At 38.4% G+C, this 23,400-nt stretch overlaps 5 protein-coding genes and 1 pseudogene across 9 annotated transcripts; 3 read left to right on the forward strand and 3 right to left on the reverse strand.

Moving 5' to 3' along the window:
• Window positions 1-584: 584 nt before the first annotated feature.
• On the forward strand, window positions 585-3,616 carry LOC110410329 (FAD-dependent oxidoreductase family protein). The gene is made up of 9 exons (XM_021419973.2): window positions 585-842; window positions 925-982; window positions 1,077-1,185; window positions 1,310-1,454; window positions 1,657-1,708; window positions 1,807-1,953; window positions 2,045-2,156; window positions 2,437-2,563; window positions 2,997-3,616. Exons 1-9 carry the CDS (start codon window positions 751-753, stop codon window positions 3,448-3,450), a joined length of 1,296 nt encoding a protein of 431 aa, XP_021275648.1. The 5' UTR covers window positions 585-750; the 3' UTR covers window positions 3,451-3,616.
• Window positions 3,617-3,906: 290 nt separating this feature from the next.
• DRS1 (DROUGHT SENSITIVE 1) lies at window positions 3,907-6,655 on the reverse strand. 2 transcript variants are annotated; one of them, XR_016350899.1, is made up of 6 exons: window positions 6,458-6,655; window positions 5,599-6,370; window positions 5,083-5,486; window positions 4,786-4,882; window positions 4,476-4,574; window positions 4,323-4,343 (listed from the first exon to the last, which is right to left on the reverse strand). XR_016350899.1 is itself a non-coding variant. In XM_021419970.2 (5 exons), the coding sequence occupies exons 1-5, from the start codon at window positions 6,586-6,588 to the stop codon at window positions 4,130-4,132; spliced, it is 1,620 nt and encodes a 539-aa protein (XP_021275645.1). In that variant the 5' UTR covers window positions 6,589-6,655; the 3' UTR covers window positions 3,907-4,129. The 2 variants fall into 2 exon arrangements, 1 of the variants encoding a protein (XP_021275645.1); XM_021419970.2 differs by lacking the exon at window positions 4,786-4,882 and having other exon boundaries at window positions 3,907-4,343.
• A 597-nt stretch (window positions 6,656-7,252) lies between these two features.
• On the reverse strand, window positions 7,253-11,861 carry LOC110410326 (ATPase 8, plasma membrane-type). Its single transcript, XM_021419968.2, has 13 exons — window positions 11,601-11,861; window positions 11,143-11,499; window positions 10,736-11,050; window positions 10,315-10,641; window positions 10,107-10,226; window positions 9,892-10,014; window positions 9,674-9,778; window positions 9,266-9,575; window positions 8,647-9,161; window positions 8,384-8,557; window positions 8,112-8,294; window positions 7,850-8,022; window positions 7,253-7,727 (listed from the first exon to the last, which is right to left on the reverse strand). Exons 1-13 carry the CDS (start codon window positions 11,655-11,657, stop codon window positions 7,631-7,633), a joined length of 2,856 nt encoding a protein of 951 aa, XP_021275643.1. The 5' UTR covers window positions 11,658-11,861; the 3' UTR covers window positions 7,253-7,630.
• A 2,649-nt stretch (window positions 11,862-14,510) lies between these two features.
• On the reverse strand, window positions 14,511-15,301 carry LOC110411255 (large ribosomal subunit protein eL39x). The gene is made up of 3 exons (XM_021421322.2): window positions 15,175-15,301; window positions 14,870-14,973; window positions 14,511-14,756 (listed from the first exon to the last, which is right to left on the reverse strand). Exons 1-3 carry the CDS (start codon window positions 15,175-15,177, stop codon window positions 14,708-14,710), a joined length of 156 nt encoding a protein of 51 aa, XP_021276997.1. The 5' UTR covers window positions 15,178-15,301; the 3' UTR covers window positions 14,511-14,707.
• A 1,148-nt stretch (window positions 15,302-16,449) lies between these two features.
• Window positions 16,450-20,619, forward strand: LOC110411007 (uncharacterized). 3 transcript variants are annotated; one of them, XM_021420990.2, is made up of 10 exons: window positions 16,450-16,779; window positions 17,920-18,004; window positions 18,587-18,661; window positions 18,745-18,781; window positions 18,893-18,976; window positions 19,089-19,149; window positions 19,265-19,371; window positions 19,509-19,574; window positions 19,911-20,050; window positions 20,175-20,612. In XM_021420990.2, the coding sequence occupies exons 1-9, from the start codon at window positions 16,704-16,706 to the stop codon at window positions 20,010-20,012; spliced, it is 693 nt and encodes a 230-aa protein (XP_021276665.1). In that variant the 5' UTR covers window positions 16,450-16,703; the 3' UTR covers window positions 20,013-20,050; window positions 20,175-20,612. The 3 variants fall into 3 exon arrangements, with proteins under 3 accessions (XP_021276665.1, XP_021276666.1, XP_021276667.1); XM_021420991.2 differs by lacking the exon at window positions 16,450-16,779 and adding an exon at window positions 16,814-17,083 and having other exon boundaries at window positions 20,175-20,619; XM_021420992.2 differs by lacking the exon at window positions 16,450-16,779 and adding an exon at window positions 16,817-17,088 and having other exon boundaries at window positions 20,175-20,616.
• Window positions 20,620-21,834: 1,215 nt separating this feature from the next.
• On the forward strand, window positions 21,835-23,392 carry LOC110411551 (class V chitinase CHIT5 pseudogene; annotated as a pseudogene). The gene is made up of 2 exons (XR_016350873.1): window positions 21,835-23,062; window positions 23,341-23,392. The product of XR_016350873.1 is annotated as a class V chitinase CHIT5 pseudogene (transcript).
• The last annotated feature ends 8 nt before the right edge of the window (window positions 23,393-23,400 follow it).

Here is a 23,400-nt window from a genome sequence, read left to right on the forward strand (position 1 = left end):
TAGTGACATTAAAACCTTACAATTCCAATCCAACTCTCTATTGGTGCCACCTTTTAAGTGATTAAAAGCCTTTGCTTGTTTGCCAAACCACTCCACTTCGTATGCAAATTTTATACAGAAATTGAAGTTGTTAATTCCGTCAATAATATTGAAATCCCAAGGATTTACATTATATTCCGTCAAAATAAACTAGATATAAATTAGAAAACAAGAATTTGTTTGAGTACGAGAAAAGATTACACAAATAATTGAAGAATTGATCATATATTAAATTTTGTTTTTTTTTTCTATTTAAACCAAAAATCTTGAGTTAATCACAAGAAAACCTGTTAAGAAATTGTGCAATTACAAATTTGCAATCAATTTCTAGGCCTCAATATGTAGAAAAGAGATTGTGGAAAAAGTTTTTCCATTTCGAAGTCAAATTAACCTTCAGGACTAGAATCTAAATTATGCTATGCTTTAAACTTAATAACATTAATAATTACGTATTTTAACGTTTCTAAGTATTTATTTATTTATTTATTTAGTTAACTAATGTGAACATGAGCCTCAAGCCTCTCCCTCGCACTCCTAAATTTGTTCTTCCATTTCTTATCTCCATTCTAGAACGTTGAACGCGAACCTCCATTATCAAATTCAAAGACCGTAAAAGGAGAGGCCTATTCTCCTCTGAAAAGCCTCATATTACAATCATTATCCTTTTAAAGTTTACACCTTGGGCAAATTCTGGTAACCCCACAGCGTCCAATGCTTCTCTTTGATTCAATATCTCCCTTGACCCACTCAGGAAAACTCACTTCCCCAGTGCTTCTCTCTTCTCTCTCCCAACGTCCCCTCAGGTTCCTTTAACCTCTTTCACGTTTTTCTTTCAATCCATACTTACAGTTTAAGTTCAAACTTCAATGTTGTTTATGGATGCAGATGTGCAGTTCTTGGTGCTGGTTTTGCTGGCCTCTCTGTTGCTTGGCATTTGCTCAAGGTAGACTGTTTTTTCTTCGAAATTGAAAATCATTGTCACCATAATTAGTGGGTTTTCTTCAAGTTTTCTGATTGTTATGGAATTGCTTTTGCAGCAAAGTCCTCTGGATATGCATCTGCACATTGATTTGTATGATGAAGTGGGCATTGGAGGAGGTGCTTCAGGAGTCTCTGGAGGACTCCTTCATCCCTATTCTCCTAAAGGTTTTCCTTCAACTCCTTTCAATGTATGCGAATCCTTTATGCTAAAAAAAAGACACTTTTTTTCCTTCAAATTGGCCTTTTTTGGTTCTGTCCCTGTTAAGCTTATCAGTGAATATGCCGGCAGTTAAGCTTCTATGGAAAGGTGCCCAGTGTTGGAAAGAATGTCTAAAGCTCTTAAGCATTGCAGAACAAGCCGTTAGTTCGGAGGAATTAGATTCTGAAACTGGACAATTTGGTCATGATTTTGGTGGTTTTGTAGTCCGGAGAAGGTTTGTTTTTGTTCTCTGTTTAAATATGTTTCCTTTCGCTCATTGCACATGCAAATGTCTCATTTTCACCGTCCTTTTTTAATATCTTTACCTTGTCAAAGGCATTTCATCTTCATCAATAGCCTAAGCGCGTCACTGCTGGCGCAGTCTGAATTTAATTTTATATATTTGTGTATGCTTCTGATGGAATCTGTGTTCATAGGGGCATTTTGAGACCAGCCACAAACATGAAGACTTTGAATGCGTTAAATGATGTAATTTCTTCAATACTTTTAATTGCAGCCCTAATTGCTTAATATATGACATCAATTTTCAAGTTTAATGTTGCCCCCTTTTTGCTTGATGTAATCAGAATGCTCAGAGCTGCCTTGCCAGTTGCAAGATAGAGATCATTGATAAGGATGCTGCCCAAAAGCTTGTGCCCCATCTACATGTGCCTTTCAACTTGGCTTTTTATATGCCTGAAGCTGTAAATGTTAATTCTCAGCGTTATATCGAGGTCAGAGGAATTAGGCCAGATGTTGCTTCAATGGACATCTATGATCTATCTATTCCATTTTTGTAATCTCCTTTTTGGGTTATTCTACCAGGCACTCTTCCTAGCATGTCAAAATTTAGTGAAAGAATTATCTGCTTCTGGCTTTGGAGGGAAAAAGCTTTGTTTGCTGAAGAAATCTGTTTGTGAGCTCCGTGAATTAGAAGGTAACCTCCTATAACATTGTTATGAACTTTTTTCCCCAGTAGCTTGTGCTTATGTGAAATGGCGGTCAAAACATGTTGAAAACAAGTTCATCCTCTGAGTGGACTTTCTTTTATATTTAAAAAATTCTGCACTTGGCCAAAAATATGTGGGAGGGAGATTGGGAAGAAAAAGCTGCGGAAGCTTTTTGTAGGCTTGACAGGAGAGTGATTATATGTTGATTTGTGGAATGGTTATGTTTCTTTCTTAATTAATTAATTTATGCTTCTGTTTGTCTATTAGGGGAATATGATGCTGTGGTAATATGCCTAGGTGCCAAAGCAGACTTGCTTCCGGAGCTTGCTGGGAGGCTTCCTTTGAGGACATGTAGAGGTGTTATTTTGCACCTGCAACTGCCTGATAATATGGGGTAAAACTTCTCTCTTGCACTACAAAACTAGAAGACTGATCAGGCAATAATTCCAGATCTGAAATGGAGAATGAAGTCTTCACATAAAGCAATTTCTCTGAGTTTAGAAAGTTTGACAATAAATTAATTTAATTAAGTTCCAGATCTGAAATGTAGAATGAAGTCTTCACATAAAGCAATTTCTCTGAGTTTAGAAAGTTTGACAATAAATTAATTTAATTAAGTGCTATGTAGAGGACCTAAAAATGGCATAACAAATGATAACTCTAGTTTCCTTTTGCTTTCGTAAACCTCCCCAAGCCGGTCTAATCATATCCCATAGGAGAAAATTGAATACAACCAAATGTTTTCAAGTCATCTGGTCTCCAGATGGCCTATGCTTTTCTCTCTCTGTTTGGGTTCATTCACATAAATCTAGCATAATGTTCTTCAGGGAAGATTATCCAGACCATGGGCCCTCGATACTCTCAGATGCATGGCTTGCTGTCCAGGGGAACCATAGTTTGTATGTAGGTTCAACATGGGAATGGAAGTCAAGAAATTCCTCACCAAATGTCTCATCTGATGAAGCTTCGAATGCTCTTCAAGAGCTTCTACCAAAGGCATCTGCTGTTTATCCCGGGATAATGGGCTGGACTTTTGCTGGAGCAAGAGCGGGTTTGAGGGCAATGCCGCCTCTCACTCCTCATGGATCACTTCCCCTTTTAGGTTGTGCCAACAATCTTTTAAGTGAAAATCTTAAATGTAAATATTGGTTACTCGGAGGCCTTGGTTCAAGGGGTTTGTTTTATCATGGTTGGCTAGGTAAGTTGACGGCAGAGGCTGTGATCTCTTGTAATGAACAAATAATCCCTTCTGAACTAACCTCATGGAAGAATAAAAGATAATTGAACATAATTTTTTATAAAATTTTTGCATGGACTGCCGTTTCAAACATTAGTTGATCATCAAAAATGAACCACCATGGCATTTGAAGATCTGACATAATTTGATCAAACTCAAATGTCAAAAGGGAGCAGCAGATGTATTACCAACTTACTACTGATGATGTAAGGTCAATTTTGCATAATTGACTTGTATATTTGCATCTTTCCGCATATAGCACCTTTCAAGGTTTTAGCTATTTTATTGCACTATGACAGTGTTATGAAACAACTTGTTTGATAATTATGGATTCCTCCCAAACTCCCCATTGAACAGGAGAACGGGAGGATGAAACAACTACTGCTTCCAAATATAGCATTGTGCCAATATTCTGACTCTGATCATTGTGATTTATGGCACATTTAATTACTTGTCTATGTGATATTGAATCCAAAATTGTTCAATTAGTCTGCTATTTCCTAATATTTCGGCACGGAATAATTATCACCCCCATTTCCCCATGGCAACATGAGAACAAACGTCTGAACAATCAGAATAATTCCACAGAATACAGTCCATACCCTGAAGTAGAGTACATTGATTCCCTGCTTTATAGAATTGTCATTACCTATAAGATACAAAATCATACATGTTAACACTAGCTAACAAGTGTAAGCACTCATTCCTCAGAAATCAGAATTTCTATCTTGGCGTCCATATATAAACTTGACCCCCACTCGTGGCTCCTGCTAGCATCCCAACTTCAGAAGGGTGCGAATGAAATCTGCAGGGAATTGCAGACATGTGCGGACTCTGTAAAGTCATAACTACTCTTCTTTGAGCTGGAGAGATGACATCAACACCTCTTTTCATGTTGCCAATGAAGATGTATGAATCATCCCACCCCCATATTGCTCTGCTTACAAAAAAATATAAGATGACAATGTTATTATCGACCATCAGAATTGTCAGATTCAACAGAGAACATCAAGCAGATTATTTCAGAAGAAAATATATATTAGCACATGACACACTTGCAAAAGCCTACCTGAAAGAAGAAAGCCACCTTCCTGTATGATTATTATGGTATATCATGGAAATGTCCTCAAAATTGAGTCCACTTATTATACCAACCTTGTCATCCAAACTACATGAAAAGAAAAAATATTAGTCTAACAAAGTCCAGGATCATATTAAATACTACTTGCCTTAAGGTAATTGTAGAAAATACTATGCAACCAGAACAAGTTCTCCAGTTATCCAGATAAAATCACCAATTTTAAGCAATGAATTCCATTTACATGTATAAGCCAAAAGTATGACATCAATTCATAAATAAGTAAACATTTCAGAACAACCTACAACAAAAGACATGCCCAAAGGAATGGAAGCTATGTCTCAACACGGAGGGGCATCCATTCAAGTTATCTTTATTTGACGTATAATAAGTTTCTCCTGCAAAGCAGGGTGCTTAATCAGTGTAGAAGATAAATTCTACAAGTAAATTTGAAACAAAAAGTATCAGTTAACAAATAAAGACTCACTATTGGCAAAGTGCTAATACTGAATACTCAAAAGTAGAACGAAATTTAAGCATCAATATATTTATCCTGAAAATCACCAAAAGGGGTTTAGGTTCCGACAAAACTCAATACCTAGTTGTTGCGAGAGAGCTTCCAGAGGGTGAGAAATAAGCAGAATGAACAGCCCTACTATGGCTCACAGTCTTCAAGGTTTTGGCTTTATGTGCACTCATACTCCTTAAATCCCATATGCAAGCGGTTCCATCGGTGGAACTGGTTGCCATAATGTTGGGGTTCTGTGAGTTGAAGTCTATGGTGTTGATCCTGTCTTCATGCAACATCCAATTTTTGCTGGACTTCCCTGTCCGAATATCCCAGATGTTCAGCCCTCCCCGGGCCTCACCAAAATACAAGCTTGTAAAATTATCAGGCTGTTGAGAGAGTGAAAATATATCATCGCAGTAATGCACAAGATCAAATACTTCCTTCTCAGCATCCATCATTCGAAGAAAACCATCATAGCAGCTGGTAAAGATCTGCACTTAAATGCAATAGAGAAAACATTATATTTAACAAATTGTTAACACTGAAGTAATAACTCTGCATCTTCAAAATTCATGAAAGTGAACCCTCTGAAACCAAAAGTACCTTTGACATTGAATATTGCGGAATCAAAATCCCAGAAATAGGACCTGTATGCGGGCGATACAGATATATCCCATCTTCGTTTTCATCCTCGCAATCCACATTCCAAAATGCAACATTCCCAAACTTGTTCCCCGCTGCAATCATCCTCATACTGCTGCAAGGGAAAAACTTAACCACCATAATCCTTCCAGGCAAAAGCCGTGCTACATTCTCTGGTTTCAAATCCAATGATTCCAGCCAGGGATCACTCTTCTCAATATTAACTGAACCATCAAAATACTCATTTTTAACCATACCCTTAACCAAACCACAAGAAACCGACTCGCTTTTTCCACCTTCAAACTCTTCTTTAACTTTCTCCACCTTCACTGGGCATTCCGAAACCTCAGTTTTGCAGGAACCCGATTTTCCTTTTTCATCAATATCACTCAAAATCTCCTCTTGAACATCCTTAACATCATCAAACTCTTCCAAAACTGAAACACCAACTTGGGTTTTCTTTGAAATACTCAAAATTGTCTCAATCAGCATTTTATTAGACTCCATTTCATCTCCACTAAAAGCATCACTCATACTGATAGGACCCAAAACACGAGGCGAATGCGGCTTTAACGGGCTAAAAGATTTTGGGTTTTTATCAAAATTGTCACAAAAATCATCAGCCAAACCCTTTGAATCTGGCGGCATACCTCTTGTTCTCAACGATCGTCGGATTACAATAGGGATCTCAGCCTTGGGTTTCTTCACTGGACTCACTTTATAAGTTTTAGCCCTGCAAACATATTTTTTTAAAAAATAAAAATAAAATGTTGCATCAAACCATAGTAACAAAGATAGATGAAAATGCAGATGGATTTACCTTTGGCGTTTGGCAGTGGCAGAGAGAGTGGCAGCTTTGGAGTGGATTTTGAGGGCGGCCATCATTTCATCGTTTCTCTTTATGTTTTCGAGTCTTTTACGTTCATACTCTGTTAGATTCTGAGGCGCCATGGGAGACAAAGATTTGATAACAGAAATGAGAAACGAAGAGACGAAAACCAGAGGGTTTTTTCCTTTGTTTGGTAATTCTTATTGGCTAATTCTATTCCGTGGTTTTTCATTTATATAGCTGCTTAGGCATAAGATTATTGGCTGGTTTTGGGCGGGAAATAATCTTGACGGCAAAAGAATATTGTACTACTTACGTGGCAAGTCACCAGCCGTTTAATCTTCCGGGCTTTCTAAAGTAGGGGAAATGGACTTCGGATCATCTGGAATGTGGGGAAATTGGCCCACGTTTTGGAACATAAATGGGCCATAAGCCTAAGAACTAGAAGACAGGGCTTTACCCTTAAGATTGGTCTTCAGGGCTTTGTGCTTGGACAGCTGACTATTTGGGCGCTGCCGTAGACTCAAGTGTAGATTTTAGGACTCCAGCCATTAAACGTCTTCTTTGGTACTCACAATCAAGCAAAGGCTATGACTTTTATGAAATTACATCGTGTTACAGTACTTTTTCTTTGACAATATTATGATTTATAATCAATTTCATAAAATTTTCACTTATCAATTACAATCCCAGAACATACCTCATATTACTGCTTATTAAATCTAATAGGAATAGTGATTTATACTATACTACTAATATAAAGAGAGAGTAATCAAAGAGATAAAATTTAGAAAAACATAACTTATATTTCAAGAGGTGATATTTTACAAAGATTAATGATGATACTTTGATGGGCGAGGGGTGAATTTATGTTTGATAGTCAACTATAATAGAAGAGCTTGTATGGGAAGAAAGAAAGTGACATATACATAAGATAAAAATATAATAACTATACTTGGGTGTAACAATTTCTTTAATCTTTTCTGTCATTCCATTCTAATAGGGTTGTCAAAATCAATAACAACTAATCCCACGATTTTTTGTCCCTCTCCAAAGAAAAAAAAAATCAGGGCAACAACAAAGCAGGGAGGAGAGAAATATTAAAATCGTTTAGTCTCTCAGCTTTCCCTGTGCTCCATCCTTGAATTTGTTCCACCCCTTGAATTATACCGTGTAGTGCTGCTGGATGGTATCAATGTCGAGCCCCTTCAACTTGACCACTGACTCAACGTGACCCTTGAGAGTGTGGAGCTCCCTCAGCCTGCCAAAATGATGTTTTCAGTTAAGTTGTGATTTGTGAGTCATGTATAGTTAGAAACGTATAATAAAAAGCAATGTTCCTTATAATGGTGGCTGGCTGGCTCAGGGCCCTTTGGACTTTACCTTGCAACCTCAGCACGCTTCTTGGCCTGCTCAGCTATTTCTGACAACTCGTGGTAGCTCTTATCGCTCAAAATGGCTTCTGGGGGTGAAAGGCCGTGAAGGGTACGTTGAGCTGCTGCCCATTGTGCCTCCCTCTCTCCCTTTCCGTAGTCCTTCTTTGTCGTGAATGCGGTCTAAATTGATAATCGGAAAGAACAAAATGAAATTAAGCTCAGATGTATACAGAGGACGCACAAATATGTCTAACAAGAATATTTTTGACCTTGTTCTGAAGCAGGTTATCCCAGGCTTTGCCACTCAAGGAGTAGCGGATGATGAACTTGAGGATATCAAGAGGGATGTAGGTAATCAAGCTGAAGAGCCAGATAACTCCTGCCCATCCCCATCCAATGCCTTGGATCCTGGCGAAGCCCCAGCTTGCATACACGGCTATGAGAGTAGCAACCTTGTTGGACAAAGCAAAAGAGTTATAAATTTTAATAAAACTATAATCAATGCATAGAAGTGAAACTTTAAAAATATAAATGTAGTCACCAGCTGTGCTGCAATGAAGGCTCCAACAAGCAAGAGACCGGGGCGCTCAACAAAGGACCAGCTCCTTGACCTTGTCACAAAGATGAGTGCTTGACTGATGATACTCACTTGAAGGTAGAGAGCTGAAGTAAGCTCATCTATGTTATCATGGATTGGCCTCACGCCAAACTTCTCCTGCAAAAATGGAAAACGATATTAATTTTTATCATCTTTGATATAGTATAATTAATTTGGTTAATTTGTTGTCAGTGTGATTCACTCACAGTGAAGAAGTCAGTGTCATGAGCGAGCCAGAAAAAGAGCACGGTGATGATAGCCATGTAGGCCCCAAGGACAATCCCTGTGGCGAAGATTTCATTCAGCTTCCATGAGTCGGGCAGAGGAGATGGCTTGACCCTGTCTTTGGAGATAGTCATGATGGTTCCATCATTGAGGATGGCAATGATCAAGACCATGAATGGTGAGAAGTCAAACTTCCAGATGAGAGCAACAAGCATGAATCCCATCACAATACGAATTGTGATGGAAACAGCATAAATTGTGTAGTTCTTCATCCTCTGGAAGATGGCTCTGCTTGTCAACACTGCGCTCACAATAACACTCAATCCTGGCTCGGTTAAGACTATGTCTGAAGCGCTCCTGGCAGCATCAGTTGCATCAGCCACCGCAATACCAATATCTGCCTTCTTAAGTGCTGGGGCATCATTGACACCATCTCCTGTCATGCCACAGATGTGCTTGCGATCTTGGAGCCTTTTAACAATCTCGTACTTGTGCTCTGCATACAACAAGTTTATTTTCAGTAATTAAATAAACTACCTTCCTAACACATTTCATTGCTGTTTTTAGTAATTTGAGAACTTGAGATGATAATCCAATTACCAGGGAAGACTCCCGCAAATCCATCAGCCTTCTCAATGAGCTCATCAACAGGAATGGCGGCAATAGCCTCATCCTTACTCTGGCCAAGGAGGGAGGAAGAAGGATACATGTTAGTGCCCATGCCAAGTCGGCGACCAGTCTCTTTGCCAATGGCCAGCTGGTCACCAGTGATCATCTTAACATTAACGCCAAGGTCAAGGGCCCGTCGAATAGTCTCAGCACTGTCATGCCTTGGAGGATCAAAGAGAGGCAAAAGACCCACAAACTCCCAAGGTCCTCCAGCGCTCTCCTTTGTTTTCTCTGGAATTGTCTGTGAAAAGGCAGAAAAAATTGGTTAGAGAAGTGGTCAATCTTAATAGACACTCGTATAGAATCATGTATGCGCATATTAGATTTAGGGTCATCCACCTGTCTAGCAACTGCCAAGGAGCGAAGGCCACGGTCAGCAAAGTTGTCAATGACACCAAGCGCCTTCTTCCTCAACTCTCCAGTTAGCCCACAAAGGTCAATGATCTGGTACCAAATAACATTAAATTTTGGATTGAAAAGCCACACTTGTACAACCACTGATAGTTTAGACATCAGAAATGAACTATCACTGTGGTTCAATTGGTGTAGTATCTTACCTGCTCAGGAGCGCCCTTGCTGCAACGATGCCACTCACCATCACTGTCGATGTAGGTAATAGCAGTACGCTTATCCACAGGGTTAAAGGGAAAGAAGTGTAACTCAGTGATTCCAGCCCTTGCCTGTAGATTCATAAGAACAAAACATTAGTAACTTAATGCAATAGCTCCGCTATTTCAGCCTGTTTGAATGAAATAGGGGCTGTATCAGATACCTCTTTGGGGTCGCCCAACATCCCTACAATTGAAGCGTCAATGGCATCCTGGTTTTCAACCCTGGAAGCCCTTGCAGCAAGCAGCATAAGGGTGTCCTTGTCAATTCCACTTGCGAACACCTGGAGATATAAATATACTCATAAATAAAAACCAAGTTCATGCACGTGAAACCTTGTTAGAAAGATAGCAAAACTGCTAATAACCAACCTCAATGAGACTCTTGTCTACTGTTAGCTTGTTGAGGGTGAGGGTCCCGGTCTTATCACTGCACAGGACATCCATTCCTGCCATTTCTTCAATGGCAGTCATCCTCTTGGTGATGGCACCTTGCTCTGACAAGCGATGAGACCCAATAGCCATTGTCACAGACAAGACTGTAGGCATGGCGATCGGGATTCCTCCAATGAGAAGCACCAACAGGTTGTCAATACCATCTCTGTACCTCCTGTGCTGGATTGGGTACATCACTATGATCTCAATGAGCATTCCCACAGCAATCGAGCAGATACAGAAGTTACCAATGGCAGTCAACACCTGCACCATTAAGGAACATGAAGCAATGGGTTATTACATAATGTAAACATTATCAAATTGAGCCATCATAACGAAACAACCACATCGATAGTACCTTTTGGAAGTGACCAACATTGTTGGTGCTGTCAACAAGGTGAGCAGCCTTGCCAAAGAAGGTATGGACACCGGTGGCAATGACAACAGCCTCAATCTCACCTTGTTTGCAGGTGGATCCAGAGAAGACCTCATCACCTGGATTCTTGGTAACAGGTAGGGACTCACCAGTGAGGGCAGATTGATCAATCTTGAGTGCATCACCCTCCAAGAGACGAGCATCCGCTGGGATGATATCTCCCAATTTGACACTAATTACATCTCCTGGTACTAGAATTGCTGCATCTTGCTCATCCCATTTTCCATCTCTCAACACCTTCAAAAGTGAAACATGATGTTGATAGAACCAGGAAAAGAGAATCCCAAGAAGCAGTGAGACTCGTATAAAAACGAACAAACAAGAGTTACCTTGGTTTTGGGCGCAAGACCAGCCATCAAAGCAGCTGCCGCGTTGCCAGCGTTGTTTTCCTCAATGAAACTGATGGTTGAGTTGATAAAAAGCAAAGCAACAATACCAACGAAGTCTTGCCAGTCTGGAGGCTTGCCTCCTCCATTGGCCAAAACAATGGCCATGATAGCAGCAGCCTCCATCACCCACGACAGAGGATTCCACATGAAGCCCAAGAACTTGAGAAATTTGCTTTCTTTCTTCTCTTCAAGCTTGTTGGGGCCAAAGATTTCGAGCCTTTTCTCTCCTTCTGCTGTTGTCAAACCCTCTCTCGTACATTTCAGCTGCTCAAAAACCTCCTCCACGGGGATGCGCTCCTACATAAACACCATTTTATCCACATATTTAGAAACAAAAACCAACAGAAACCATACAAACGGAAGCTAACAGGAAAAAAACAATGGTTTCAAATGCTTACAAGGTCAACAGTCTCGTTCTTGATCTGCTCCAAAGAGGTGTCGCCATCGGAAGCCATGGCTACGGACAATCCAGAAAACAAAATAACAAACCAGGACCTTGTTTAAGAGAAGAAAGAAGAAAGCTCTTGATCACAGGAACTGATCTTTGAGTTCCTTCTTTCTTCAGGTTGTTGTGGTAGCTGCCCCTGGTCAGGCTTTCCCGTCCTCCATAACACTGGAGCGGTGCCGAGAGGAAAATGAGAATAGGAGATTAGTTGTTCTTGAAGGAGACAGCAGTCTTTGGCATGAAGTGTAATGGTTTTATAACCAACTTTTGAAAGAAAACGAGAGGAAGAAAGTAACGACATTGAATTCGGGCTGGTCCTATATTTGATCTGCGGCTAGCCAGAAGTCCCGGTCTTTTAGTTGCGGTTAACTGTTTTATTAGAGCATCTGACAGCCTTTTATATTACAGAACTTAACTGTCCGTAAAGAGCTTTGAATGAAGCTTTCTATGGTTTGTGTCGAAAACAAGTGTCACCCCACATTCTTCTTTTTCTACTGAAGGGTTGACATTTCATTTTTGGGCGTCAAAACATCAGCCAACCAAAACAAGCTGAAAAGGGGTAGCTGATGCTGGCATCAAATGGTAACGAAAGAGGAATTTTTGCAGAAATACAACCATTAACATAACGAAAAGGGTTGGATCATTGAAGTACCTTGTCCCTGTCTCTTGATAATCATATATCTTAGGAAATTGGGATATCTCAACATTAGCAGTCATTTTCTTTTGGCTACATGTTAAATTCTGTTAATCGCACTACGATGAATTGACAATAATCTAATGAGAAATAAGAAAAATCATGATTATTTCTTTAAAATCATTTGCTTCCAACAGGCCATTAGGCCATAAAGGACCATCTTCACATGACACAAATCCTTCATAGTCCACGGAAGCTGCTTAGCAAATGTAAAGATGCTCTCGTGAAAAGCGACACTACAACTAAGACAACAGGCAAAAGGGCTGACATGTAGCACAGAAGCAAAACTCAATGGGGAAGCTCTACGTCTTTTCTACCCCTCGTACGCAAATTACAAACACACTGACGTAGCATTTAAATGTGAAAATACGATTCTGAAGAATCTGCACAAATTTGATGCATGTGTATTTTATCAAAATGTCAAAACTCTAATGCAACGTAAGTACAGTCATGCATGTATATTATACCAAGGTATTACCTATCACACCCACAACCAACACCATCACAGAGTCCGTTCGTTTTGAAGGAAAAATTTTTTCGAAAAAGATAGTGGTGTTTGGATGACTGAAAATGAAATCCAAGAGAAAAATATTTTACGGAACACCCATGGGGAGTGTAAGCCAATTTTCAGAGAGGGCCAAAAAGGACTGTGTCCTTCGTGCTTCTCTACCGTCACACCCTCCTTCCTTCCTTCCACCTCCACCCTCGGCTTCCTCCATCAGCGCGATTTGCGCTTCCTCTGGCGGCAAATCTCTCCTCCATTAGCCAGATATGCTTTGCTCTCCTTCCTCCCTTGGATTTGAAAGAGCCCCTGATGGGACTTTTGTTGTTGCTTCTTTGATCCCCATATCTGCCCTCCTTCCCATCTGAAAATTTCAGATTGGTTTTTTATTGTTGGTACTGCATCTAGGATGTTTGATCGGCTGCCCCGTCTTGCCATGAGATTGTCTAGCATGACTTAGTTTTCTCACACCAGTCTTCTACCAAATCCAGATTATTAACAATGAGCTTGATGGAACTGTTCTTTATCCATCTTGGTTTAACAAATAATTGCATGGTTCAATGCCAAATAATTACAATGAATTTATCCTGAGATCAGGGGACTTGATCTTACTTTTATTTTTTAAATAGCATTTTTTCACAATTAAAAATATTTTTTATAATTTATTCAAACAACAAAAAAAAAATTTCTACCAAACAATTTTCTAGCAAACGGACTCTCAACTTCAAAACTTTTTCATTCAACACTCTATAAGTCTCCTCTATTCCTCTAAAACATCGAGTACTAACACACACTTGAACAAGTTCTCTGATCTTCAACTTAACAGCTATCAATCAACCATGACCAATTGCCTATCACACCCATCATGGAACCAAGAGCATTACTTGCAATGTCACTTATCTCCCTAGTTCCCATTGATTTCTTATATCTAAATTTTACAAACTCTCCATTCCCAATCCAATGCAAATAGCACCACTATATTCCTCTATTAATCCAGCTACCTAAAGTCACTCAACCAAAGTATTCATTTGCACAACTTACTTCTATGACCTTATTAACTGTGAACTTCCCTCTATTAATCCAGCTACCTAAAGTCACTCAACCAAAGTATTCATTTGCACAACTTACTTCTATGACCTTATTAACTGTGAACTTCCCTACTATTCCATTTCAAACTACCGAAATGCTCTCCTACTCTATAAATATACAAAGCAATTGCCCCTATCAAACAACCTTCATGACAATCTTAAATGGAAAAGCCAGTCATCTACTCTTCAAATCATAGTCCTCTTCCTATTCTGAACCAAACTCCTACTCTTCCTATTGTCTCTAATAGTCAAACTAACATACCTCACAAGTTTTTTCAATAACAGATGAGCAACACTGCTCTGAGGAAACTTAATGAATCATGTCACTCAAGGATACTGGCTTAAGCAATATCATTATTACCTAAAAATTTCAAGTTCATTAATGCAACATACGCCTTTACAGTGTTAACTTATTCTTAACAAGGCAACAAATCAGTTTCAAATAAACTCAACAAAGTCTCTCGAGCACATACAGATCATCCAGGTCAGAACAGCTTATCATATCAAGCTAATTTAAATCAACCAGCACAGGGAAATTCAACATTGGGCACTCAAATGAAGATAAAGATAATAAGGAACTAAAAACAGAATATAGAATCAAGTATTAGCTAAAACAAAGTCGAAACTACAACTTGAAGTATTGCCAACAATCTCATCAAAATATCCAATGAAAGAACCCCTCAGTAGCTCCCAATATTAAATGCCACGTCAAAAAGTCTGCGAATAAACTTGGAAAAACAAAAAAGAGAGCTTGAATCCAAATAAGCCCATCGAGCTTAAAACCCTAGCTTGGTGCGGCGCCAGTGCCTACGCTTCGCATTGTACCTGCAACCCAAAAACAAAAATTGAAAAGAACCCATCAATGCATGCTCTGAAAATACCTTAAAAATGAAATCAAAACAGAACCTAATGCAAATAATGAAGAAAACATGTTTGACCTGATGGTGTTGTCAGTGCGCATGCGGATCCAGTAAGGGATAGGCCTGTTCTGCCTCATTTTCTTGGCCAGCTTCTTCTTGATCATGAAAGTCTTGTGCGAAGGCTGCCATGTCAAATAAACCATTCAAAACATCAGAAAGGTATACCGTTTACAACTTTGCCCACATACAAACAGAGATAACCAACCATATTTGCACAAGGAAAATGAAGAAGCACTACAGCAATACAAAGCTTAAAACGACTAGCTCATACACTTATCCAAGGACTAAGATGAGGTAGAAGAGGAAGGAAGGAGGGAGATTACCATCTTTAGCGGTTGGGAGGGGATGCGGCGCTAGGGTCTTCAAGCTGCGGAGTGCGAGGCTCTGAAGACTGAAAGCGCTCGAACATAAATTTGTGCTGCGGGTGGGATTTTAGGGTTTTCCTTGTTGGGCCTTTTAGTGGACTTTGAATTTCGTTATATGGACTCTTGTCTGTGATTTTGGGCCCAAATCAAGCATTTTTTAAGGCCATATTTTTGGGCCTTCTCCAATATTTTTAACCTAGTATTTAAAACAATCTCAAAATAAGAACAAATTCCTCATAATCCTAACTTATTATGATTTCTATTGTAATTGATTAATTTTTAAAAAATCATACTTTCATCTTTTAACTTTGATTCAAATGCTAGTCGCATGTTCTAAAAAGATTGTTAGACCTATTATTAACTCTCTCTTTTTTAATATGTTTGAGATATTATTTATACAAACGAAAAATAACCTTCCCATTTCAAAAATGATAAATTTCATTTTGCTTGAATCGAAATTAATATTCAAAACCTTTAAATTAAAATCTCAATTTTTGCTCCTTGGAATCTACTAATACCTCTTTTTATCTTTACATAAAAATAAAACCAAAACATCTTTTAATCAAAAGATTGAAGACATTGTTTTTTTTAAATCAAAACATTGATAAAGTATTGTATTGGGATGACAGTAGGTATTTTATAATCAAATACTTTATGCTATCCAACTTAATTAAATATAATTAAGATATCTTATAATTGGAGTCCAAATAATAAAATTATCATCTGCCACTGATTCGGGTTAGGTTCAATTAATGGTCATAGGGTATCCAACACTCAAACCTAATTATAAATAATAATTTTCACTGTTAAATTTTAATTTTACATATTATATTTTTGTTTATAAATTACTTTAATTAATATAATACTTATTAAAATTTATTAATCATATTAAATTTTTAAATTTTTTTACCCACCAATTTTCATTTATTAATTTAATTTTTTATTAATAATATGCATAAAATAATTTCAAATTAATTTTTTATTGCTAATTTAACTTTAAATTCGTGTTAACTACAAATATTAGTAATCGGATTTAATACTATGGATTAGTTGATTTTGATGTAATGGATTTTTGACCCAATGGGCCTATGACAGTCCAAAAGAGATTCCACTACGGGTTAGAAAAATTTGGAGCCCATTCGTAATTGGTGATCCATCCAAATCGTAGCAGCTCACACGCCCGCCGAGCGCAGATGCTCGGGTCGAAGGACAACGCCTACCCCTAAATGAAACTGGCCTTGTAAGGAAGCTTCCGTCCGTGTAATATTCAGATAGTTTTTGCTTCTTCTTTTTTTTTTCAGTCTCTCTCATCTCCTATATATAAACACTATAAAAGCCAAAATCCCCACCAAACCAAACTCGTCTACTCTCTCTTTCTCTCTCTCTCTAATATTATTGGATCTAGGGTTCTGGGTTTTTCTAACTTAGTCTTTGGTCAGCAAATCGAGTGGCTGTGGTTGCTCCTCCGCAGTATCTCTTTTAACGAAATGCCTCCTCGCGCACCTAAGCGAAAGTCGGCCCCACCCAACTCCTTATGCGTCACATCATCCGACGGTAGCTCTGGTATCACCCCCCTTCTCCCCTCTTTATTTTCTGTTTCTTCTTTTTTGAAAAGAAAAAAAAGAAGAAGAATTTGTCTATGTTTGGTACGCGAGAAAGCGCGGGAAAAAAGATTAAAGAAAATAGAAGAATTTAAGTGAGAATCACAGTAACCGGATTGAGATATGGCTAGTTATGATGAAAGGTTCTTTACTGTCGTCGGCGTTGGTTTGTTTTCTTTTGTTCGAATGTTGAATGACGATTTATTCTATTCTGATCGGTTACTCAGAAACCGCGGGAAAAAGAGAATATGTTAAATTGAAAAATCGTACGGTAACCATATTTTTTAACGATCTTCGGTTAACTCTTTTGTCTTTATTTTTTTTTAGATTGCTTTTTTGGCAGCAAAGAAACGTCCTAGTCCAAGAAAAGAATCTGAAATGATTAATGACCTAACAAATCTGATTCGGCTCTTGTTTTCTTCTTTTCCTTGATTATTATCTTGGCATCATTGGGTTATTATTCATAGTTGCTGGGTTTTGTGGCTTGAATGTAATTGCAACTCATTACCACCTCTCCACTTAAATTTAGTTACATCCCCTTTAATGAATTTTTATTAAAATTGATGTTTATGGTTTAACCTTTTCACAGCAAGTTAGGGAAAGTGGTACTCTTTGTGTGCTTGGAGAATGTTACATCAAAGAGAAGGGTCTGATTGACATGGAGTTCTTAACATTAGACTTTAAGTTAGGTAAGGAGTAGGGAAGACAGGTTGAATCTTGGACCTGTTGAAAAGGACCTTGCTTTTGTTTAGGATAGTTCTAAATAGGACACAGTGACCTTGTAGGTTATATTGTCGGTAAAGTAGCATCCTGAGGATGTTGAGTCCTATAATATGGTAATCTTGGTAGAGAACCAATTGCCTGATGTTGGCGCCTGAAAACTATTGGAATCGGCATTTTGTATCATACTGCAATTTGAATTAAATGTTTGTTAAATAGATAAAATAATTATAATGCCTGTTACCCTCAGTTGATTAGGCTATAAGAGTTTCCAACCCCCCCAAATATGCTTGTTGTTATTCGACTAAACTTTTGTGGATTTTTTTTGGACTGTCTGGTATTCTAATTTGATAATGTTATTTCTTTTATCTTCTTTTTTCAGTCTCAAGTAAAGCTAAAACAAAAGGGTTTGTAAGAATAGATCGCATGTTCGATTCATATGCTAATAGTTCATTAGGCATGATTGAGTAAGTATATTCTGTCTACATTTTTTATATTTGTGGAGTTACTGAATAGTATTATGTTTCACACTAGCTATTGTCAATGGTGATTGGTGTCCTTTCAATCGAAATACTATAGAAGAAGAAGTTAAATAAATTCACTATATTTATCCAAATCATACTGATCATTTTCAAGGTCAAGGATATGTCTCAGCATTGATTCTTAAAGATGGTAGAATTCATCTCTTTTCTGTTTTAAAATGTGGAACATAATGCTGATGAAAAGCTCATGAACCTTCTTAAATTAGTGGTTTTGAACAAAATGTCTCAGCATTTTATTGTATCATATGTAGATTTAAATTTCATATCAATGTCCTTATTGAAAAGTGCTTCCATTAAGAACAACTTTCAGTTAAGGATTTTTTTAGCTGCATTTCCATTGGGTGAAAAAGTGATGAGTTCCCTCAAAAAACACAAAAGAGCTACAATTTTTTCCTTATCTATTTGATCTGTATAAGTTAACATAAGCCCCATTGGACGTGCAAGAGAGATTTTCTTTATAGGATTGCATGCATATCCTTTTCTAATACTCTTTGTTTGCTTGACCAGTCCAGATGGTATTGAAGCACTCTGTTCAGATCTAGGAGTGGACTGCACTGATGTGAGGATCCTGATGCTTGCTTGGTATAGTATATTCTGTGGATATATTACTGGAGCCATACTTTGGTCTGGGTTTCTTCTAACATCATGTGCTCTGCATATCTCAGGAAATTAAAAGCTCAAAAGCAGGGCTATTTTACCTGGGTAAGCAGAAGCACTACTTATATGATGTCCGCATTTGATAGATAACACAGTAGAAGAAGTGAACAGTGGTAGATGAATGACCACTTTATTTCTTCTCTTGCACTGAATCAGGATGAGTGGCGAACTGGCCTGAAAGAGTTGAGGGTTGATTCAATTAGCAAACTAAAAAAAGCACTTCCTGAACTGGAGAAGGAGGTACTTGTATCTGTTTGAACAATTATTGCAATCATTGGATAGTCATTTTCCGGTTGACAAGAAGCAATTGAGTGGTAGTACTAATTTTATCTTTTCTATATCTGGAAAAAAGGTGGGGAAGCCATCAAATTATGACAATTTCTATTCCTATGCATTTCGATACTGCCTGACAGGTTTGTCCTTTAATTGAATAAAATCAGCCCTTTTTTTTCACCATTCCTGGCTTTTCTTTTCTTGGAATTTGTTTTTGTTTTCTAATATAAAGCTGACATTGATCAATTGTCTCAGAGGAGATGCAAAAGAGTGTGGACATTGAAAGCATCTGTGAATTGTTGAATCTTGTTCTAGGGCCCCAATTTCGTCCTCAGGTTGATTTACTAATTGAGTATCTAAAGGTAGGTAGCCAATTTTGTTTATGATGCTGTTATTCTTTAATCTTTAGCAAAAGAAATGCTGATAAGATGCACTGTTTATAATCAGAATTTATGTTCCATGACATGTTTTGTGATGCTTGCACATGATTTTCTGGCAGGTCCAGAGTGATTACAAAGTAATAAATTTGGACCAGTGGATAAATTTTCTACGTTTTTGCCAGGAGGTGAGCCTTTTGAAAAAAAAAATGGTAAAATTTGTTACTGTTAGTTTCCTTGAAAACTCTTTAGCATGAATTGTTTCTTTCCCTTTGCATTGAAATTTAGTGTCAGTTGCCAAAAGGAAGAAAGAGGTAAAGCAAAGAAAATAAGAAATGGCATCCAAAGGGATCAAAAATGCATCCTAGATTCATTTGGTGATGGTTGACGAATGTGCTTTTATTTTATATTGCATTGATAAAACTGAACTATGTATGATTTTTGATGAAAAAGTATTAGTTTGCCTTTGTTTTTTCCCTCAAGCAACCTAAGGCATCAATAATAATTTGAATCCTTGCCAGCAGATCAGTTTTCCAGATCTTGAAAATTATGATGCAACCCAAGCTTGGCCCTTGATCCTCGATAATTTTGTTGACTGGATGAGAGAAAAGCATAGCTCGCTTTAGCATCATTTGTGTGTCTCACTGATAGCTGATTTCATAAGGTAAATGATCTCTCTCTCTCTCTCTCTCTCTTTCTGTCTATCTATCTATGTGGATTTCTCCAATTTTAATTCTCTTGAAAGTAGTTAAAGAAAGATCAAATTCGTTTTATTCATCTGTCTGCAGGACCTTGTGGAAACCCTAACCAGTAACCATGGAGCTGGCTCGTATCATAACCGATTGAACTGAATTTACCGGACCTTTTCTCAGGTTAAAACTACAATTTTTTTGTCCGGAGATGGGTTACACATTCTGCATTCATTTTACCTATCTTAAGCCAAAAAAATTCGTGTTACTCTTATCCAAATGAAGGATAATTCTATAAATATAGCGTTAAAGCATCATCTGTACAGTTTGATTCTGGATTGTGATGTTAATTATCTACTCATCCGCAAAACCATTAGTAAGAGCTTCTGCTTTAGTTAAATCCAGTGGCTTGAGTGCAGCGACGATTTCCTAGCTTAGCATATCAGCAAGGTGGTGGCCTATTTCCAGTAATATTTGTGAAGCTAATAGAACTTATAAAAGAAAATACAAAGGTGTCTTTCTCCGAAGGCCAGTTTACTCTTGATGGTTTCGAGAACGTAACTATCCAAACTACCAAGACCATACAAAAGAGCTGGCCGAAATGAGGACTTAAAACATCAAATTTAACCGTTAGCGGTCGTGAGTCCCTGTACAGTCCAAGCCACAATCCTTGCCACCTCTAATTCAGGACTTCCTTGGCAAGTCAATGCCACTATGAGGCCTAAGCTACCAAAAGTATCAATGAATTTACACCAAAATCACATTTGAATCCATAGCTTTTTAGGAAAACAATCGTTGGTTGCATCAATGCTATCCAAGTTTAATTAGCGGAATGCTGTGGGTTTGTTCATGGATCCATGTATCGAGACCCTGGGGCAAAATCCAACCTGCACCAATATAGCGTGCAAACAAAGAAGCAATTCACTAAAATTTGAGCCTGGGTTTGCCTTTGTTCAATGCATTATGCTTTACGCAAATGACAAAGATGACTCTCAAATCTCAAACTCCTGATGGTCGAGCTTATTACGTCAGTTCATGGAGTGATGTACTAATGTTGGACCGTTGGAAGGGTCGCATTTGTTTCTTTCATATGACCAAAATGAGCTGTTCGCAGCTGGTTTTCTGAATTTCTGCTTGTCAACGAGTATTTTTCTGTTTGTGACTCTATTTCGTATCCATGTGAATGGGTTTATTGATTCATCCAAACTATAAAATACTTAAGAATGAACGCTATAGAGAAATTGAACTTGTTACCAAGTTACTCCTCTATTGAGGAGCTAAAGAAACAAAGAAAGATATTAACAAAACAAAATTGGATTGGAAAGTAGCTTTTGGACGAAGGGAAGAAGGAAAAAAGCTTGATGCTATTGAAACTTGCTTAACCTTCGTTACCGATTAAGTACTCCATCATTAAGGAAAAGCTTCGCTGCCCAATGCCTCGTCCAGAATAACAGTTACTACAATATTTTTGACGTTTTCAAACATGATCTTTTAATTAACAAGAAAGCTGGCCGATGGCAAACTTAGGAAACAACGTGAGGATTCACAAGAATTTAAGTTTTTGCCCGACATATCCAAACAGAAAACTCCAGACACAACAAATCGAGTAAATCGATGAAACCATAGCTTAGTTATACTACTGCCACATGCTCTATATACAACAGCATATACTCCATGGGTTCTGACAACTGGAAAAAAAGTCATTAAATTTCAAGTACGTAAGATCGTCACAATATCCTAACCCATGGCCAAGCAAAAAATGGCATCGTTCGTCTTGGCTATTGTCTTAATCCTTGGTGCGAATATCTCATTCTCTGCTGCTTCATTTCCTACTTTGTTGACTCGTAATTTCTGGCAGAATTCTAGACCAACGAAACTGATTGGGTGGCCACCGGGGGATGACCCTGAAGATATTTCCCCGTCTCCATCACCCCAACCGGCTCCTACTCCTCCACCCTTTTCTGATGATGGAATTAAAGGTGGCTATTGGCCTTCATGGCTAGCTTATAGTTTCCCTCCCTCCTCAATCCCTACCTTGTACTTCACACATGTGTTTTATGCCTTTGTTGGCATTGATGCCTCTACTTACAACTTGTCCATTACTCAACCTGATGATGAATGGATGGGAAACTTTACAGCTACCCTTCATGCCAAAAAGCCCCCAGCAAAAGCCCTGTTATCCATAGGAGGAGCGAATTCAGGCCCTGGTGCTTTCTCCGGCATGGCTAGTGACCCTGATAATCGTGCTGCCTTTATCAAATCTACTATTGCTACAGCCAGAAAATATGGTTTTGATGGCCTTGACATTGATTGGGAATTTCCTAGTAATCCAGATGACATGTCAAACCTCTCAGTGCTGTTTAAAGAGTGGCGTCAGGCTGTTAAGAGTGAGGCTTCAGACTCGGGCAAGCCCCGCCTTCTTTTAAGCGCTGCTGTTTATTTTGCTTCCAGCTTTTTATTTGATCTGCCTAGGACATACCCTGGTGATGCCATTGCAAAATATGTTGATTTTGTGAATCCTATGTGCTTTGATTATCATGGAAGTTGGGACACTTCCGTCACCGGTGAACATGCTTTGCTGTACGACAAATCCAGCAATATTAGCACAAGCTATGGTATATCATCCTGGATTGAGATTGGGGTCCCTCCAAAGAAGCTGGTTATGGGCATGCCACTTTATGGAAGAACATGGGAATTGGAGGACCCAAAAAAACATAACATTGGAGATCCGGCTACTGGGGTTGGGCCTGGAGATAATGGCATACTGTTGTACAAGGACATTGTAACCTACAATGCTGACCATCATGCTTATGTTGTGTATGACGGGGACACCGTATCAGAATATTCATATTCAGGAACCGATTGGATTGGTTATGATGGGCCAACATCAGTTGCAAAGAAGGTTGAGTATGCTAAAGCTCATAACCTTGGTGGTTATTTCTTCTGGGCCCTTGGATATGACATGAACTGGACTCTTTCAGCAACAGGTAGGTTCTCAACAAAAGGCATAATATTTGAATATAAACTTGATCATTGGGATGATAGAGCTTGAACCTTCGACTAATTCCCAGAATCTCAGCTTAACCTTTCATTGCTAGATCATCATTCAAAGCATATTGGCCTAGACTAACATTTTTCATTCAAGTTAACGTTAGAGAAACAGAGAATCCAATGATCAATACTGCAAAACATATTAAGGGTAGTTAAATAGGTTTGTTGCTTACACACTTCCAGGTCTTTTATGATTTATGTGTTTGCCTGGCAGCATCAAATGCATGGGAAGGAATATACTAGCAGCTTGTGAAGTCAGAATTCGGATGAAGTC

The sequence above is a fragment of the Theobroma umbraticum genome, unplaced genomic scaffold (assembly GCF_002168275.2).
Source record: "Theobroma umbraticum cultivar Fairchild unplaced genomic scaffold, ASM216827v3 scaffold_56.0, whole genome shotgun sequence".
Taxonomy (NCBI): Eukaryota; Viridiplantae; Streptophyta; class Magnoliopsida; order Malvales; family Malvaceae; genus Theobroma; species Theobroma umbraticum.

Excerpts from the sequence above, each read along its gene's own strand:
- LOC110410329 (XM_021419973.2), top strand. The coding sequence starts at position 751 with ATGCTTCTCTTTGATTCAATATCTCCCTTGACCCACTCAGGAAAACTC. Across the intron at positions 1,186-1,309 it reads TCATCCCTATTCTCCTAAAG|TTAAGCTTCTATGGAAAGGT; the intron begins GTTTTCCTTCAA and ends ATATGCCGGCAG. Across the intron at positions 2,564-2,996 it reads CAACTGCCTGATAATATGGG|GGAAGATTATCCAGACCATG; the intron begins GTAAAACTTCTC and ends AATGTTCTTCAG.
- DRS1 (XM_021419970.2), bottom strand. The coding sequence starts at position 6,588 with ATGGCGCCTCAGAATCTAACAGAGTATGAACGTAAAAGACTCGAAAAC. Across the intron at positions 5,487-5,598 it reads CGCAATATTCAATGTCAAAG|ATCTTTACCAGCTGCTATGA; the intron begins GTACTTTTGGTT and ends ATTTAAGTGCAG. Across the intron at positions 4,575-5,082 it reads AGCTCTCTCGCAACAACTAG|TTTGGATGACAAGGTTGGTA; the intron begins GTATTGAGTTTT and ends CTTTTCATGTAG.
- LOC110410326 (XM_021419968.2), bottom strand. The coding sequence starts at position 11,657 with ATGGCTTCCGATGGCGACACCTCTTTGGAGCAGATCAAGAACGAGACT. Across the intron at positions 8,023-8,111 it reads ATAACCTGCTTCAGAACAAG|ACCGCATTCACGACAAAGAA; the intron begins GTCAAAAATATT and ends TTATCAATTTAG. Across the intron at positions 7,728-7,849 it reads AAGCGTGCTGAGGTTGCAAG|GCTGAGGGAGCTCCACACTC; the intron begins GTAAAGTCCAAA and ends TCATTTTGGCAG.
- LOC110411255 (XM_021421322.2), bottom strand. Across the intron at positions 14,757-14,869 it reads CGCACTGACAACACCATCAG|GTACAATGCGAAGCGTAGGC; the intron begins GTCAAACATGTT and ends TTTGGGTTGCAG.
- LOC110411007 (XM_021420990.2), top strand. The coding sequence starts at position 16,704 with ATGCCTCCTCGCGCACCTAAGCGAAAGTCGGCCCCACCCAACTCCTTA. Across the intron at positions 18,005-18,586 it reads AGTTCATTAGGCATGATTGA|TCCAGATGGTATTGAAGCAC; the intron begins GTAAGTATATTC and ends TTGCTTGACCAG. Across the intron at positions 18,662-18,744 it reads AGGATCCTGATGCTTGCTTG|GAAATTAAAAGCTCAAAAGC; the intron begins GTATAGTATATT and ends TGCATATCTCAG.